This window comes from Schistocerca gregaria, chromosome 1 (assembly GCF_023897955.1).
Source record: "Schistocerca gregaria isolate iqSchGreg1 chromosome 1, iqSchGreg1.2, whole genome shotgun sequence".
NCBI lineage: Eukaryota > Metazoa > Arthropoda > Insecta > Orthoptera > Acrididae > Schistocerca > Schistocerca gregaria.
In genome coordinates, this window is record NC_064920.1 from 197,139,592 (window position 1) to 197,158,528 (window position 18,937).

General features: G+C 36.2%; 1 protein-coding gene across 2 annotated transcripts in view; it reads right to left on the reverse strand.

Annotated features, from left to right (window-relative positions):
* Positions 1-1,385: 1,385 nt before the first annotated feature.
* The window catches only part of LOC126336572 (kinase suppressor of Ras 2), a 166,985-nt gene continuing 149,433 nt past the window's right edge, over positions 1,386-18,937 (reverse strand). For both annotated transcript variants that reach the window (XM_050000428.1, XM_050000437.1), the window contains exons 16-17: positions 13,885-14,014; positions 1,386-7,509 (exon numbers count right to left, since the gene is read on the reverse strand). In XM_050000428.1, the coding sequence (XP_049856385.1) occupies positions 7,357-7,509; positions 13,885-14,014 (283 nt within the window). In that variant the 3' untranslated portion in view covers positions 1,386-7,356. The remainder of the gene's footprint in view (positions 7,510-13,884; positions 14,015-18,937) is intronic.

The following is an 18,937-nucleotide window of genomic DNA, read 5'->3' on the forward strand; positions in this document are numbered from 1 at the left end:
CAACATGTAGTTAGTTTTTATTGAATGAAATTCTCTGAAAAATTGTGAGGCTGCTCTCCTCCTAACCTGCAGCTATACTTGAAAGTGATATATTTCAGAGGCTCCTAGACTTGGAGATACTATTGAGCAAACCAATTGAGGCAAGTAACAATGGGGGAATGCACCTTGGTTTTAGGCTGGTGGTGGATAGTATCCAGAAAGTCCTTATTGAATCATTTAAGAAATGTACTTTGTAACACTGTATTCCATAAACAAATACTTCAAAAATGAAACATGGTTAATGATTGATTTTATCAGCACACTGTACTCAGTCACACTGGATTGAGAAAACTGTTAATAAAGTAATGCTTATATATATATATATATATATATATATATATATATATATATATATATATATATATATATATATATATATATATATATATATATATGGCATGTTATTTCTTGTAATTATAAAAAAATAAGGATTTACACCACAGGGGAAGAGCATAAGCACAGTCTTGAAACTCAAATAATGTCAGCTCTCTGGTAATTGTGTCACTATCTTCCATACATGTGATGCAAAGATTTTTTAACTGATTTATACTGCACGTTTCATGAGTTTGGCAGTTCGTATTTTCTTTATTTGTGCTCTTATTAGCAAAATGATTGAATTTAATGCTTCCCTTGGATACATACAATTTCCATTAAATTCTGGCAATAACCATACAATGTCACTTTACCTATTTCTATGTTAAAACATAGTTTGAGAAAAATAAATGTCTATATGATGATGCAATGCGTCTACACTACTCTGACACCACGCAGGATACAGTCGATGGGGTGTCCCAGAGACTTTTGGCCTCACATTTCACAGAGAAGTCATGCAATCTGAAAACCCCATTTCACTTCAAATCTGTTTTACATTAATATAAATGTATACCATTGCTCTATGAACGGGAACTTTTTCAGAATGAAAAATATTTTCTAGCAAAATAATTCAGACCTCAACACTTTATCAGGAAAAAAGGTATTCTATTTGAAGCAAAGCAGTGCACTCAACATCATTGATCAAACCTGCAATGCCTATATCAATGTCAAAGGTCATAGTGATACACACAAGCTAGACAAGCAATACACCCAAGCTAGTCAATCAAGAGATAAGACACCACTGTTGCCTTGTGGGTCATAAATGATGGTCAGCTATAACAAAGCACAACAGCAATTCCAAAGGATTCACAACTGCTAATTATCACAAATAAAGTAAACTGCAAACTATGATTCAAATTAGTATCAAAGAAGCATAATGCTCAAGAATGACATACTGGACACCAAGAAAGTTAAGTTTAAAATAATTTTTTATACTTCACAAGGAAAACAATACCAAGGTAACATCCCCAGAAATGCTAAGTAATGATGTTTAATATAAATAACTAAACATTATTCATTACATATCATGGCTTAACACAACATTACAGTCACAATTTAAGGTAACCATACAGAAAAAAATGAATCTTTCAGAATCAAATTAGAGTGTGAGAGTGACTCTTTTCATAAAAGTTAACTATAGCTTTAAATTGTTTACATAATGTTACCGTGTTTACAACAAAATACCACACAGGTTACAAATTTTGAATTTTCTTCTGTTCTTACGCAAATGATATCACTGAAATTTGATGTGAAATTTATATTACGACAAACATATGGCAAATAATTTCCGACGGTGCAGAAAATGAATCCAATCTCAGAGAATAATGGAGAAATATTACAAAACATTGTAACATGCATAGATGCAGCAAAAGGAGTGCACGAATAAAATAAAATAACAACATATAAATGAAAATAGTGATGATCATGTTACAAATGACTATATTAAAAATTAGAAAGTCCAGGACTGAACAACAACAATACAGAAAGGATAGAGGACTACTCACCATTTATTGGAGGCATTGAGTAGCAGACAGGCACAATGAAAACACTGCTAAAATAGTAAAGATTTCAGACAAAGCCCTGCAGTAGAAAAGGCACAAAGAGACACACACTCACGCAAGCACAACTCGTGCAGATATGATGACAATCTCAGGGTGCTACAGCCTGAAAGGATTTCAGAATTTTGCATGGCAGGAGGAAGAAAGGGTAAGATTTTGTTTTTTATAAGATATCATTACTTTTAACATAAACCACTCATTCCAATAACCACACTTTCAGAATAAAGGCACACTTTAATACGGCCAACTTGTCTGTATTATCAGCAACAAGAGTTCATATGTACAATGTATCAATAAATAGAGTGTACAGAGACCATTAATACAACATGACAAACACGTCATTAATATCACTGATCCAACTAAAATATTAACAAAAACACAAATAAATCACAGACAAAGGAGAATAAAATATCATATCAGCAGCTGACTATTTACTAAGTCTCAGTCTGTATACAAAAGGGATAACTTTTACCACTGTATATGTCAAAACTATTTTCTATTCCTATTCAAGGTACATATATTATATATATACCTTGAAACAGCACTCAGAAATGTAAAAACAAACACACTTGTTTACATCAGGTAATGCTCAAGTTTTTGGAATGTTTGGAAAAGTATACAGAAGCATCAGCAAGAGTGTAAACCAAATTAATATTAAACATAATTCCACTTGTAATATTGAAAGAACAAAGATGCCTTTGGGTTAGCATGCAAATTTCAGGCAATGTACCAAATGATATTAGAAAATCGGCAATTAATCTATAAAATTCCACATTAGTTTTCAAATAGTTTATCACACAATTTTCAATTAGTAGGCTCTTGTTACAGCTTCATTTTATTAATGTAAACAAGAAAATTACCTCCAGCTTTTATTTCCCCACGGGGGAATTAGCACCATGCTAATGGCGATTACATTTCTACAAATGAATTACCATTATTAGTTTATAAACAATGTCACTAGTAACAGAACATTTTTATAAGTTCTGCAGCAACATTAAAATCAATTAACAACAAATATAACGGTAACCATCATGTTTAAGAGTGATGATCAAAGGCATCTTTGTCCTATGTATACGTGCAGCTCTGCAGTTCAGTCTTATTTTTATCATATGCAAAGTCTTTCCACAGACCATCAATAAAAGACTGAAGATCACTAATAACAATAATAATAAGTGCATCCTTTTTACATAAGTTGCTCATAGTTATAATACTGATTAGAGAAAAATGGCCATTTCATGTATGTTTGACGATCTATCACTGATGCTGAAGAATTAAGAAAGTTAGTCTAAACATATCTTTGTGTGAAGGAGAAGTATGCAGATCATTTTTATTATTTTTATTATTATAATTTTATTATTATTATTATTATTTATATTATTAAAGGGAAGCTATTCCCATCGTCTTTACTTGAGCATTGAGTAAAATTGCAAGCAAGCAGCTGATAACTAAATAATGATGACAGTCTGAAACTATCTTTACAACTCTGTGGCAACTTATCTCTTACTGACTGAACAAAATCACTTGCACTATAACAGTTACAACAATCTTCATATTTTAAAGAAAGGTGCATCATTTCAGTTTGTTGCAACTTACAATTACCAATATCAATATGTCATGAAATTAAACAACCAGCAAAATTACCTCTATTAGCAAAGAACAATAAGTTCATGCTATTATAAGACAAAAATAATGGAAAAAGTTACAAAATTTTGAAGGCACTGACACAAAAATTTGCAGAATAATCAAAAAAGAATTCACATTTAGTACACAGAGGAAGACATTAAAATTGTGGAATCTCAGGCTCAGATAGCACATGACTGACAAACCAAAGTAAGAAATTAGCTTTAGCTCCTAACCGGTAACAGGGCACCTCCCGAACTGTAAATGAGTATTTTTCATAGCTGGAGCCTGTTACACAAACAGTTACTAAATTATTAAAAAAATTGCTGCTGTATTTGGGTTGGTCCTATTTTCTCAAATGCTACTGATAATAGTGCAATAGACACTCAATGAGATTAATTCCATAGGTGATACTTTACACCAATCAAATACCGTTTAAAAATAAAAAAACTTTTAGGTGCTTTAATACCTTGTATCTCTTTTCATAATAAAATGTTCATACCACAGAATTTGTTCCACAACAACGAACAGTAATCTGTGGTTACAGAAAATAACAAATTATATTCACTAACAACAATTGCAAACATGATATGGAACACATCTAGCATTCAGAGGTGAACTGACAATATATCAAACCAAACAATCCCAACTGGGAGATTTAATGAAAAGTTTTGTAGAGGTACTGAAGGGAAAAAAATCCAAATTTTATGTCGTAGGTTGACACCAATATGTCTTGTATGTCACTTAAATGACTCTTAAAATTTTCAAATAACTCACCTATGGACACGTAAAGACAAAATTATTGTAAGTTAGTTCTAATAACTAATGCCATTGTTGTTCCATTTTCTTAATCAGACTGACAGATATTGAATATCTCTCTCTCTCTCTCTCTCTCTCTCTCTCTCTCTCTCTCTCTCTCTCACACACACACACACACACACACACACACACACACACACACACACACACACACACTTCATGAAAAACATTTTACATACCCAGTGAACTTTTTGTTATTATTTAAGTCAATCAGAAAAGAAACTATTTGCAAAGAGAAAGGAGATGTGGTTTTGTATGTTCACAAAATGTCTGAGCCACTGAGATGGCACACTAATAATATTATATACTAGGTGATCTGCATCTTACCAGATACAATTCAAACTGTAGCAACGAAACAATCAGAACTACGTATTATGTTCAGAATTAAATGGCGTTGAGTATCAGCTGTTACAAATTACCACAACAAAAGAAATGATGCACCCATCTTCCAACAATAACTAAGTTACATTTCTCTAAATAATTAACTCCGGCATACACAAATAATGACAAAAGTTAAAATTTCATATCTAGCCTACAAGTGAAACCTCACTTTTCCACTTTTTGTTTCATATTTAGTTCTCTCAGAAACAGAAGAGAAAGTACTGAGGTGCCCCGGCATTGTTATTTTTTTAACAGAGAACACAAAGTAGTATATTATGCCAACGAGCAAAACATATCTCTGCTTTCTTGAAAAATACATATTACATACACCATCGATAAAGGCTAACAAAAACATTCTAAGTCAAACCCTATATTACAATATCAAGCTCATATGCTATAGTCTGATAAAAATTATTTTTGTTGTTGACTTTTACACTTTAGAACAGAGTTCCTCCAATCGGACCTCAGAATACAATGCACAAATTTTTTGCTGTTGCCAATATGGCAGACCAAAATATTTCACTTACAGCTAATGTTCAGAACAATCACCACTTATCAACCAGATCACTAAGCTCTGCCCACAGGCTGTTTAAATATTGCTGACTGAATACTGTCTATGTAGGTAGCTCACTGAGCGTTAGCTAAGTAGTAGGTGGCAGCCGCTGTGGCAACACAATAATGGCACATAATGGAGGTCAACAAATAAGTCATTTTAATTACATTAAAAGGTTGAAGAGGCTATGTAGGATTTATGAAGAGCAGAGTGCTGGAAGTATCTGTCTTTGCGTGACTGCGTATGTAAGTGAATTTGTTTTTCGTCTATGTAGTGAGACAATTCCAAAATAATGACAACTAAAAGAACCCGGTGTGTTTACAAGTACCAATTTAGTTGTTCTCACTTTCACAAACAAGTCTTATTCTCATTAAAGGGGTAAATTGCTTGAACCAGCTGTGCATGAGAGTGAAATGCTTGGTATGCGAGTTGAATGTACAACATGATTTTCACATTTTACATGGCATTGATTCCATATCAAGTGGAATAGGGATCCCCACTAAGTATCTCAGATACTACTCAAATTGTGTGTGCAGGTATGCTAAATTACCAAAGTAAAATAAGTGCTTATCTAATTCACAAATTTTAATAGTCTGAGTAGTGATCATTTAAGTGAAGGAAGACAATGTCATGACATTTCAAATATTTCAGCCTGGTTTGATGTGCTGTGTTTCAAAGAACGATTGTTGTAAAGCTGAAAAACGTGTCCAAAAGGTTCAACAGTTTGCATTGTGCACATACTGTAAGTTTTGTGTCATTTGATTCTCTGTCATTGCTTCAAGTACCAATAGGAGTCCTACGTTTTCTGCAAAAAATTTTCCATGTTATGTAGCCTAACAGCTAGTTTACAAAGTGCTTCTTTATGAGACACGAAGATATGAAAATAACTTTTTTTGATCAATTTCGGCCCCTAAAGTCTCAAAAACTAAAAATCTAATGGTGATGAAATTTGCATGTTTTAGGAACACACAACATTGCTGTAAAAGGGGAGATTCAGACACCAATCATATGAAAAGATGAAGCTAATTAGGAGAAATTTTGTATTAACAAAATTTCTTGACTAATTGGAGTAAAAATATAGAATCAAATAACAAAACTTATCATTAGAATTATTCAGTGATTTACAGAACTCCAAACTTAGTCAAAATTTCTGAAATGTCGCCATGACATTTTGATACTCATTTTTATGAAGTATCGGAATCTGTGGAATTGACATATATTTATCTTTCTATGGACATTTAGCAAACATGTACACAAAATTTTAACAAAATCTGGGATGGTTGACATACCAGATGGCTTTTATGTAACTAATTATACCACTTTATGGGGAATAACTCAATATTTTGTTTACAGCACATAATCTGTATTCCAGCAATCCTGAATTTAGTTTTATGTATTGACAAGTCTATACTAATGCTAAATGTGATGTGAAATATAGATGAAGCCAGAAAGTGATCTACTGAATGGAAAGAGAAGAGAGACTTTTGTTGGTGGATCTAAGTAAGCTGATCAGAAAAACCTTTAATAGTAGGTCTGTAATTAAAACGACTGAAGAAAGAACTTTCAGATTAAAGTCATAAGCGCCAAGCATTCATTACAGTTACTTGCATTCCTTTGTAAACAATCTCATTCTTACATGGTAGCTACTTGACTTTTTAAGTTAAAAATACACAACTAGACCCGCATTACAAAGGAAATGTAAAAATGAGGTTTCACCGTGAGAATTTACAAACAGATAACATTATGGCAAGGCTGCTGAAAAAGACAAATTATTGAGTATATAGTCTCCGTTATCAATGGCTTTTTGTATTATGAAGTAAAAAACAAGTTAATATTTTAATAATCAACACAATTATAACAACCCGTCCCACATTCCTAATAATATTAACAAAGAGAGAAGTACTGTACACACGATGATACGGTAACTTTCTGAGCACATGCATTCAGTCTGCTGTGATGATAATCTTGTATGCAGAAAAGCTAATACAGGGCTACTGCAATAAATAGATAGCATCAGAACACAGATTCCGCGGAGCGTGACAGGTGGATAGGATGTGACGGACTGCGTGCTAGGCGCTTCTTTGGCAGCTTTTCCAGTGTCTTGAGGAGCAAAGTGAAATCTGGTCTGTCCGAAGGTCGGAAGGACCAACAAAGCATCAGGATGTCCTGCACAATTATCAAAAACAATTTTAAATATTATTATCCCATCTACAAAAAATTGTAAAAATATAGTAAGATTACAAAAGATCCTCAGCACAAAAACTTCACAAATTAGAGACAATTGATACCTATGCAAAAGACCCTAGACATCAGGTATAATGCATATAGTCAGGCTGTATATCTGTCGTGATTCCAGTTATAAGATATGAAGTGTATTCTTGCAACACTGACGCCAACAAAATAGGTTTTCTTTATTGGAAATTAATTGTGTGTGTGTGTGTGTGTGTGTGTGTGTGTGTGTGTGTGTGTGTGTGTGTGTGTGTGTGTGTGTGTATTACTGGTTCTCTCTTCCATTTCCTTTCCAAGTTATAACTTCCTTGTTTATTTCTGAACGATTTTTATCTCCTTTCCTCATGCAAAGGCATCTTCTATTTACTTAAATTTTTCTCCAGTTTTTTTCACTACCAAGTTTATGTGACTGTTTCTATTAAAGCAGCTTTTATTTTATTGTTAACATTAAATAGCTTATTTTGTAATTACTTTATTAGTAAAAACACTAATAAAATTGTTCAGCCATAATAATGTTAACGAAATCTCTAGTTTCCAACAAATGTTTCACTCTGCAGCAGAGTGTATGCTGTAGTGAAACCAACTGAATTTGCAAAGTAGAAGTGTGGTACCGACAGAGTAAAGCTTTTTGTTCGATTATGAGACATGCCTTGTAGGTTCATTTGGCAAGAGTCTGACTGGAAAAGGCAAGGATCCAAGTTTTTTTGAGCCTGTGGTACCTGGTTTTAATCTGAAAGGGAACTCATGTTGTTTTTTCTAGTCTTTACCTGTCAGCTGCAGTTCTCACAACTATAGTACACAGAGTAATGGGGGCATGTAAATAAAATGAAACAAATGACTGCAGTGTAATAACACAATTAGCATGAGATTGCCCAACACTACTGCTACAATTAACTACAACAATCTGTATGAATACTGTTAATATTTTTCTTAGGTGGTAGTGGTGTGTTATGGATGTCAGTAAATTACAAAGTTTTGTATCTAAAAACTGAACTTTCGAAATGACATTCCTATATAAGAATTGTTTTTAAAGATTAGTTGTACAAAAATGTCAGCCTGAAAGTTCAGTTTTTCCCGTGGAGGTTAAATGCTTACAGGAAGGAAAATTTAACATGACAGCTCATGTCTGCCTCAGAATTAAGTGTAAAAACTTAAGTACGAAATTAGCAAATGATGTGACTTATTCACAATGAGAAAGCATGCATGTGCGCACACTGAAGTCGTGAAACTTAACATGTATGAAACTTATGAAGATTTTTGTAACCTAATGTTTCATACATTTTAGTAAAACAATATATTAATGGGTAAGGGTGGGGGGAGGTGGCAGTAGCAAGGAAGAGGGACCTTTTAGTGTGTTTGTATTGTAGTGATATCCCTGATTAAGAAAATTCTGCAGTTGTTCCACTGTCGTGCTTCATCAGATGGGTCTAAGCAGATTTTTGTTGAGCCTCGTTACGGTATATATTTTCCTTAACGATACGAGTAAATATCTGCTTGTTTTTCTAATTGTCAATATACAAGGTGTATTTTTTAAGTAAGGTCTGTTTTAAACATAGTACACAACGAAAGGTTATTTAAAAAAAGTAGATTTATTTTCAGAAAGTACATACTTCTCTATTTTTCAACATAGTTACCAAATTTGTTCAAACAAATATCATACCTCACAACCAATTATTGTAACGGTTGCCACTGAGGTGTTGTTTGAGGTGGTTAAACAGATGGTAATCGTTTGGTGCAAGATCAGGACTGTAGGGTGGGTGGTTTAAAACTTCCCAGCCAAAACTGTCCAATAAATCGCAGGTCTGACCTGCAGTGTGAGGTCTTGCATTGTCATGAAGAAGGGCAATTCCCTTTGTCAGCATGCCGTGTCTTTTATTTTAAAATGCTCTGTGTAGCTTTCTCAGGGTTGGACAGTAGGCTTCTGCATGGTTAGTGGTTCCTCGTTGCATGAAGTTGACTAAAGAAACACTATGCCTATCCCAAAACACAGATACCATGATTTTGCACCGGGACAGAGTCTGTTTGGCCATCAACTTTACAGGAAAGGGTGTGTGTGTGTGTGTGTGTGTCTCCATTCCACATTTTGCTGCTTTGATTTGGACGTGATATGCGAAACCCATGTTTCGTCTCGAGTTAGGATCTGACTCAAGAAGCTGTCACCTCCTTCATGTTAACGGTTTAAGAGCTTCATCGCACACTCAAATCTTTGGTTTTTGTGGTCCTCTGTTAGGAGTTTCAGGACCCAACGGGAGCACAGTTTCCTAAACTTTAGGTGTTCAGAAACAATGTTGTAAATCACTTATCTCGACACGTCAGGAAATTCGTTTGAGACATCTGTTATTGTGAAGTGCTTGTTCTCCCAAATCGTTGCTTCAACTGAAGCCACCAAATCGTCTGTAATCAAAGAGAAGGGACCGGAGCAGTTCACATTGTGGACATTGTCACGGTCATCTTTCAATTCTTGTACTCACTCACGCACTTTGCTTTCACTCATAACAGTATCACTGTACACTTCACAAATCTGTCTATGAATTTCTGCAGCAGACAGGTTACTTGCTGACACAAACTGTATCACTGAGCAAACTTCGTACGTGGCGGGTGAGTTTACAGTCTTAAACATTTTGAATGCACAGAACAGAACCGTATAAACTACTGAGCTGAAACTGAGCACAGTTGTTCCCAAGGCATACTGGTACACGACACAGATGCTTGTTGCAGTATGTGTGCGAACTACTAGTGTCTACAACAAAACAGACCTTACTTAAAAAACACACCTGTGTGTTGTTTCATGAACAACATGAGAACATTCTTCTGCTTAAAGTATATTAATCTTAATACCTTTAGACTTGTCACAGATTTACAACAGAGCAGTATTTTTCGGTTGTCTCAAGTGGGCGCCTTATTTTTATTTATTTTAGGTACACTTCACATCAGCCAAGTACAATTTCACAAAAGTCCTCTCTTGAGGAAATAAGGTGTTTTTATAATACGTTCACAAAATGGAGCCACCTTACAATGAAGCTGGTGCCAGTGACACAAACTACAATGAATATATTGGTGAATAGATTACCTGGACGAGCGTGTTGCCAAATATGGGATACAAGTTAGATATAGAAAACGGAATTACATTAAATGTGTCTATAACAACAGCTTAGTAGCTATTAAAGAAAACATAGATACACACATCACAAAAAAGTTTTGCATCACCCTCGTTCCCAGAACTCTATAAGATAGAAGTTGAGTGTGTATATTCTATCACAGACACAATCCCTTTGACTGTTCAGAGATGTCAATAAACTCGCAAAAAGATGTAAACAACCATGCATGAGCAGACCTGTTAGATGGAGGGGGTCCAACAGCCAATCAGTTCCAGTCATTCCACCAGAAACGAGGTACACAGCTTATATTGTCAGTAGTTCAACCATGCCTAGACGGTCAATACCGCTGTTTGATTGCGTCCACATTGTTACTTTGTTCCAAGGAGGGTTCTGAACAATGGAAGTGTTCAGGCATCTCAGAGTGAACCAAAGCAATGTTGTTTGGACATGGAGGAGATTCAGAGAGACAGGAGCTGCCTATGACATGCCTCACTCGGGCCACCCAAGGGCTACTACTGCAGTGGGTAATCACTACCTACGGATTAGGGCTCGGAGGAACCCTGACAGAAATGCCACCATTTTGAATAATGCTTTTCGTGCACCCAAAGGATGTCGTGTTATGACTCAAACTGTACGCAATAGGCTGCACGATGTGCAACTTCACTCCCAATGTCCACGCTGAGGTCCATCTATGCAACCATGACACCATACAGCGCAGTTCAGATGGGCCCAACAACATGACAAATGGATCGCTCAGGATTCACATCACGTTCTCTCCACTGATGAGTTTCGCATACGCCTTCAACCAGACAATCCTCAGAGACAAGTTTGGAGGCAACGCAGTCACGCTGAACGCCTTAGACACACTGTCCAGCAAGTGTAGCAAAGTGGAGGTTCCCTGCTGTTTTGGGGTGGCATTATGTGGGGCCGATGTACGCCGCTGGTGGTCATGGAAAGCGCCGTAATGGCTGTACGATACGTGAATGCCTTGCTCCGACTGATAGTGCAATCAAACTGGCAGCATATTGGCAAGGCATTCACCTTCACGGACGACAACTCGCGCCCCCATCGTGCACATCTTGTGAACGACTTCCTTCAGGATAACGACATCACTCGACTAGAGTTGCCAGCATGTTCTCCAGACATGAACCCTATTGAACATCCCTGGGACAGACTGAAATGGGATGTTTATGGATGACGTGACCCACCACCCACTCTGAGGGATATACGCAGTATCACCGTTGATGAGTGGGACAATCTGGAACAACAGTGCCTCGATAAACTTGTGGATAGTATGCCACAATGAATACAGGCATGCATAAATGCAAGAGGATGTGCTACTGGGTATCAGCTGTACTGGTGTGTACAGCAATCTGGACCACCACCTCTGAAGGTCTCACTGTATGGTGGTACAACATGAAATGTGTAGTTTTAATGAGCAATAAAAATAGAGGAAATGACTTTTACGTTCATCTCTATTCCAATTTTCTCTACAGGTTCTGGAACTCTAGGAACTGAGGTGACACAAAACTTTTTTTGATTTGTCTATTATGGAAGAAACTCTTGACCACCTTGCATTCTGTGACTAATAACTTTGATATAAATATGAGTGTATTATCAAGAAAGTTTTATTGGAAGACCTCTTGCAAATTGTCAGATCTACTGAAAAGAGGACCATGCAAGATGTAATAGATAATAATTGAGGACTCTCTATGATGAAAGGACACAAGCAGACACAATGTGGATTATAAAAAAGGAATTCAAATATGAAATTCTGAAGTGTAATTTGCCCTCTATGCTGTTCTGAATTTTTATGAAACTCAAATTCTTGAAGCTTTATAATAATGTTCTAACAAAATTTTTCTGTGTATGAAGGAATACACACACAATTTAAATGCTAGTATGTTTTTATGTTTGTTGTGTCCTTCCAGCACCATTGTTCATAAAGTAGAACGTCCAAAATAAAAAGAGTATGATTTTTGAAAACACAGAAATGTCACTTTGAATAAGAAGGCAATAACTGCCTTTCAACACTTGTTGAGTCCACAAGTGCCATTCAGAAAAAGAAACTGCGAACTCAATTCATTATTTTCCCTTTTTCTCTTTCTTTGTTGGATGTCTTTTCTCCAGGCTGATTTGCAAGATACCTTTTCAACACAGTAATTTTTATTTAGCATAAACTCAACTTTAAGAATTCTGGTCCGAGTTGTTTGTTTCTAGTTACACCATATAGCATCAGTGAAACACTGGTATCATTTCTTTTCTGAAAAATTCGTAGTTTAAAATTGGATAATTAACTAGTTTTTTGAGTACTAATAACTCATTAGTTACTGAGTAACGTGGATTGATAAAAAATCCTCTCGCTAAGCGACAGCAGGAGAAAATGCTTTCAAGATGTGGAAAAATGAGTTTACAGTGTAAATGGCCCCCTCTCACAAAAGGGCTGAAAGGAAAGGGAAAGGTATGAGGAAACAGACTGGTGAGATTTAAGAAATATGAAGAGTTGGGGAGAAGTTGCTCAGGAGCCTGGGTAAGTGGAGATTTTTCTCGGACAGGATCAGAAGTATCCTGTCCAATTAGTCTCCCTTAATTTGAGGTTATGGGAAATTTTTCTCTAATCTTCCAATTTCCTGAACCTCACCAGTCATTTTCCAGGATCCCTCTTCCCTTCCCTTCAACCCTTCTGCGAGAAGGAGCCACTGGCTTCGAAAGCTCATGTTTCCTCCTGCCGTCGCTCAGTGTGTAGACCTTTTTTATACATCCATAGTATATCTTTCAAATACTGATTAACAGTAATAATCAGTTACTGTTTTTCTTACAGATTTCTGCTTTGCAGTTGTGGAACTATCAGTTTCTTTATTTACTGAAGAATAACCAGGAATAAATCAATATTATAATGTTCTCCTGCAACCAATTCTGCAACTTTTTTCCATTTACACACTGTCTACAAATCTTTGTGTGATTCTGACAAGAGTACAGCCTCCACGTGGTAGCCAACTGTCGGTGAAGACATGATATTAATATGGACACATTTGCTACAGCAAGAGTGTGAATACCAATTAAGAAAGGAATTTTGCATTTCACAATGCAACCATGCTATCCCATTTAACATTTCCCTCTTCGTTACATCTGATCTTCCATGACTTAAGTTATAATCTATGTAACCTATTTACATCATTTCACTCAAATGATGAAGACTTTCCTCTGCACATACTTTGACATCTCTGGAGGCCTGCAAATTTGCTAGTGACTGCTTCATTCCTTTTCCCACTTGCCAAATAATGGCTTCAGGAGGCTGTGCCTTGAACGGCCATTCACCACATAGCAGTTCATACCATACCGTCCTGTGAACAGAAACAAGTAATGTGTAATTATTCACATAACAGAACAACAAAAAATACCACCCTAGCTGCAAATCAAATACTTACAGCTGAATTCTCTACTAAATTACTTTACAAGTACTTAAGAGGAGAAATTACTATTTTTTGTACATCAATATAATGCACAAATTTTAATTATGGCTAGCTGAAATAGCGGCAGTCATCTGAAGACCAAATACTAATAAATAACTTGTAATATGAAATTATTTTCCTCCCAACAAACAACTGCTTGTAAGATGTATTGGAAGTGACCATTCAATATTTCTTCTTCTGAGCAGTTGTATTGAAAAATGTGTGTGTTAGGTATGATGCAATCAGCAAACTCAAAAATAATGGCACACACAATTTGAGTCACAATAATAGTAACTAATACCTCATAATTTTGACAGGAAGGCATGTAAACCATTAGACAAATTGTTTCATCCACATATATTCTTTCCCATTATATATAATTTTAAACAAAAATTTAATATAGAACAATGTGCTGTTTTGCTTTCTTCCTTGCTGTCAGTATTACAGAAAACAGGAATGTCAGCTTATAATTAGAATTCTAATGTGGAATCTGAATTGTCAAAATCTTCGTAAGTCCACCCATTCACAGATTAAAACTGAGAAGAGAAACCTACGAACTCAGCTGCCCCCGCCGCCCCCCCAAATCCACCCCCTCACCTGTGGTTAGATCCATATGACAGGGTGTGTAGGGCACAACTAAGACTTGGACACAGGTAAACAAGAACACACAAATCTCAATCATTTTCAAGAAAACAGTCTTCAAAAAATTTTGACATGCTTGTCTACTTTCTATGGTCAGTAACATCCTAGCAGTCCACAACCAAGTGAGTAAGCACTTTTTTCGTAAGTGCAAGGTCTCTGGATTAAATCGTGCTGCCAGTACTTCTGTTTCTTTTTCCTCCCCTTCATTCACATTTAATTCTAACAACAGATTTATTACTTTCATAATGTTTTTCCTGAAAAGAAGGGTGATTTTATCTTAGATATCTTTTTTAGGAAACCTGGAAATAAATAGATGACACACAAAAATTTTCAATCAAATCAATACACTCATTTTATTCATATTACTGGCTCATTCAAATGGCTATGAGCACTATGGGACTTAACATCTGAAGTCATCAGTCCCATAGAACTTAGAACTACTTAAACCTAACTAACCTAAGGACACCATACACTTCCATGCCCAAGTCAGGATTCGAACCTGCGACTGTAGCGGCCGCGTGGTTCTAGACTGTAGCGTCTAGGACCGCTCGGCCACTCCGGCCGGCTCATATTACTGTATGTACATTTGTGACATGTATAGTGTTGAAACTATGGAGCACTGAACAGATCAGGATAATATTGATTTATAAACTTGGAAAACAACTATTACTGTGATGTACAACACATGTAATAAACACCTAATTTTTGCATGTGTGTTGTTCTTTCAACATGTCTAATGCAAAACAAACTTGGTTTACATTCACAAATGGTTTTTGCTCATCACACAATTACATGATTTATCACACAATCTACAAACATACCTAAAATTTTCGAACTAAATTTTTCTAAAAAACAGTTGAGTGTTGCATTTTCCTGTTTGCATATGTTAAAATGCTAGTTGTGCCCTACACACCCTGTCAATATGAATCAAATCAGTAAGATGAAATTTGTACAACTCCCTTGTAAGTGAAATATTGTTAATTAAGCTCTATCCTCACAGCTACTAACTGCAGCAGCTGGAGAGGTCTCTCATACACCACATATTAGTGAACCCAACCGATTTACTCATTGAATTTGAATGATTTCAATTACTAATCAAGGTTTTGCTTGAATGTTGGGGTGGGGGAAGAAATTGACATAGAGAGGGGGTGGGGGAGATGGACAGAGAAGGGAAGAGGAGATAGACAGAGAGAAGCAGGGAAGAGTTTAGGATGTATATCCAATTGCCACACATATCTAGCACCTGCAAAGCATTGCCCGATTTGTTGATGAATAATATAGTCCCACGAGTCAAACTCACTATTTTCTACACCACATAAGTCTTATGTACGGCAGACTGTGGTAAAAGAAACAGTTTCTAAGTACACTTCAAACAATGCGATGGTGCTGCACAATTGATTCAGTTTTCATAGTCTTTTGTTGGTCCTGCTGCTACTACAACTCCGTGGTGAACTGAAACAACTTTCCCTTCATGTTTGAAATGTGCAAATCAATATTACTGACCTTCCTAATCTCTTTAAATACAACTCATTTTACACAAGAGAAAATGATGCCCTTACCCGGCCCCATCATTGCTAATAATCAAGTATAGCAAATGACGACTCTGTACTCAAAACTCCTTAACATGCAACAATCATGAATTGTGCACATCCATTTTGCAGTGAATCAAACATTAATGACCAATAATCTGAAGATGGTCCTATCCTCACAAACGCTTATATATTGTGATATTTTTTGGGTGTGTGCATATTTTGAGTTTATTTTCATTATATTATGATGAAGCAAGGTTATCTTGATGCTTCAAACACAAGGGAATTGAAGAAGAAGAACCGTTACGACATATTCTGTTGTCGTCTTCCATAAGGTTCCAGTATTATGATAATTTGTAGGAAGTAGTGTGCTTTGACCATATGAAGTGGACAGAGTACTAATAAAAGATTTTTATGTTTCAATCTGCAACTCCACGATGCGTCTTTTCCATGTATATACTGGTTTGCAAACCTGCCAAGTACCGTAACTCGATTAAACTTAGACCACACATACAAAGAGCTACTTCAGTATAGCAGAGAAATTAATTTCAGAAAAATACACAAGTTGCACAGACATGATACTTTTATTCAAAGACAATAATTAGACTGAAGTCCCCGAATTATGATAGTCCCCTGGACTATAAAAAAGGCTGGACATGGTTCTTATTATATCACCATAGACAGCAATGTAGGCTCTGCTATGTGTTCCGTATCTCCACCAGTGCAGTTAACACTGCTAGATGATACATGGTGCATGTGGGCATACTGCAATACATCTTCCCAACACATCCCACATGTGCTTGATGAATTATTCGCTAAATATCCTCCTATTCCAAGAGCTGCTCTACTTGCACTGTTTGAAGCAGTCGTGCACTGCCATCCATCAGGGTCAAATGCACCCCTGATTAACATGCACACTGAGAAGGAGTACAGTGTCACAATGAAGTTCATTGGTGAGAGCACTGTATCCAAAACTTCTGTATGCCCATGCAACATTATGCCTTTCCAAACGATTGCAACTGCACCACCAAAACCATTATGTTTGACAATTTTCTTGAGTGCATTGCATGTTCCCACCTCTCGCCATATGAGGGTTTATCCAGCAATGTCTAACACTCCATGTGTTACGGTGTGGCGAGGTGTAATGCTGCATGGGCGTAGTGAGCTGCAATTCTTTGAACACAGTACTCTCATCAGTCAACGTCATTGTGACACTGTACTCCTTCCCCACGTGCACCTTTTCAAGAGTGCATTTGCCCCTGACTTCATTTTTATGGATGACAATGGGGGACGGCATAAAACAGCACCAGTGGAGCAGCTCTTGGAAAGAGAGGATATTCGGCAAATGGACTGGCTGGCCAGCCCATTCCTCCGACTTCAATGTCATCGAGTAAATGTGGGATGCGTTGGGGAGAGGCACTGCAAAGACTATCCAGTATTTGTCAACCATGCTGATGGAGGAATAGAATGCCGTACCCCATTAACTCCTAACCATCCTTGTAGCCAGTATGACAGAACGTTTCGGAGCATGCATTGCCATCAATGGTGATCACACATCCTACTAAGAACTTTGTCTCACCTTTTGTAATGTCCAGAGGACCATCCATCAAAGTCGTGGTGGCCTCAGTTCAATTATTGTCTTTCAGTTACCTTCTGTGCTTGTGTGAAGCAGTTCTTTCTATGTATGGTCCAAGTTGCATTGAGCTATGTTATTTGGCAGTCACACATAATACAAAAGTTACATTCATCCTTAAGTTTTGCACACTAGGATGTACAGGGAGGGAGCACAGAATGTAGGATAATAAAATGGAAGATCCAATGAAAATGTGCAAGAAAAGTAATGAGAGTGATTTTTTTGTTAACAAAATTTTTATTTTTTTCAAATAATAATACTGACTGTCAGTTTTTTAGAAAGGACATGTTTCGATACAGAAAAAAATAAAAAGGCAATAACAAATGTAAGGACAATGGGAGGGGCTGAGATAGGGTCAGACCATTCTCTTGTGCTAATAAAGATGAAACAATTACTACCAACACCACCAAGTAAGAACAACAGTGATAAAAGAACCCAAAGAGTAGAAGTGAGTAGGGTAAAAGAGGAGGTGGTGAATAAACAGTTTAAAATTAAGCTTAAAAATAGATTTACTGAATTAGAGAATGACAACAATAGAAAAGAAGGTGAATATATCAACACAAAATGGAAGAATATGACAACAGTTATAAGGGAGACAGCACATGAACTACTAGGTGATGATGATGGATGATGATAATAATAATAATAATAATAATAATAATAATAATAATAATAGTAGTAGTAGTAGTAGTAGTAGTAACAGCAATAAAAAGTGCAAATCACGGTTCAATGAAACGTGTAGAAAAGCAGTACAGGATAGGAAGAGAGCCAGGCAGGCAATGATGAACAATAACAACCATAAAACCAAACAACATACAGGAAAGCCATGAGAGAAATGAAAAGTATAATAAGGCAAGAGAAAAGAGCATTCACATATAAACAGACACAGAAGGCCGAGGAGGACTATAACCAGAACAATAGTAAATAGTTTTACAGAACAATAAATAACTATAGAAAAGAGTACAGATCTAAGTCTGTGATAATGAAGGACAAGAATGGAAAACTTGATCA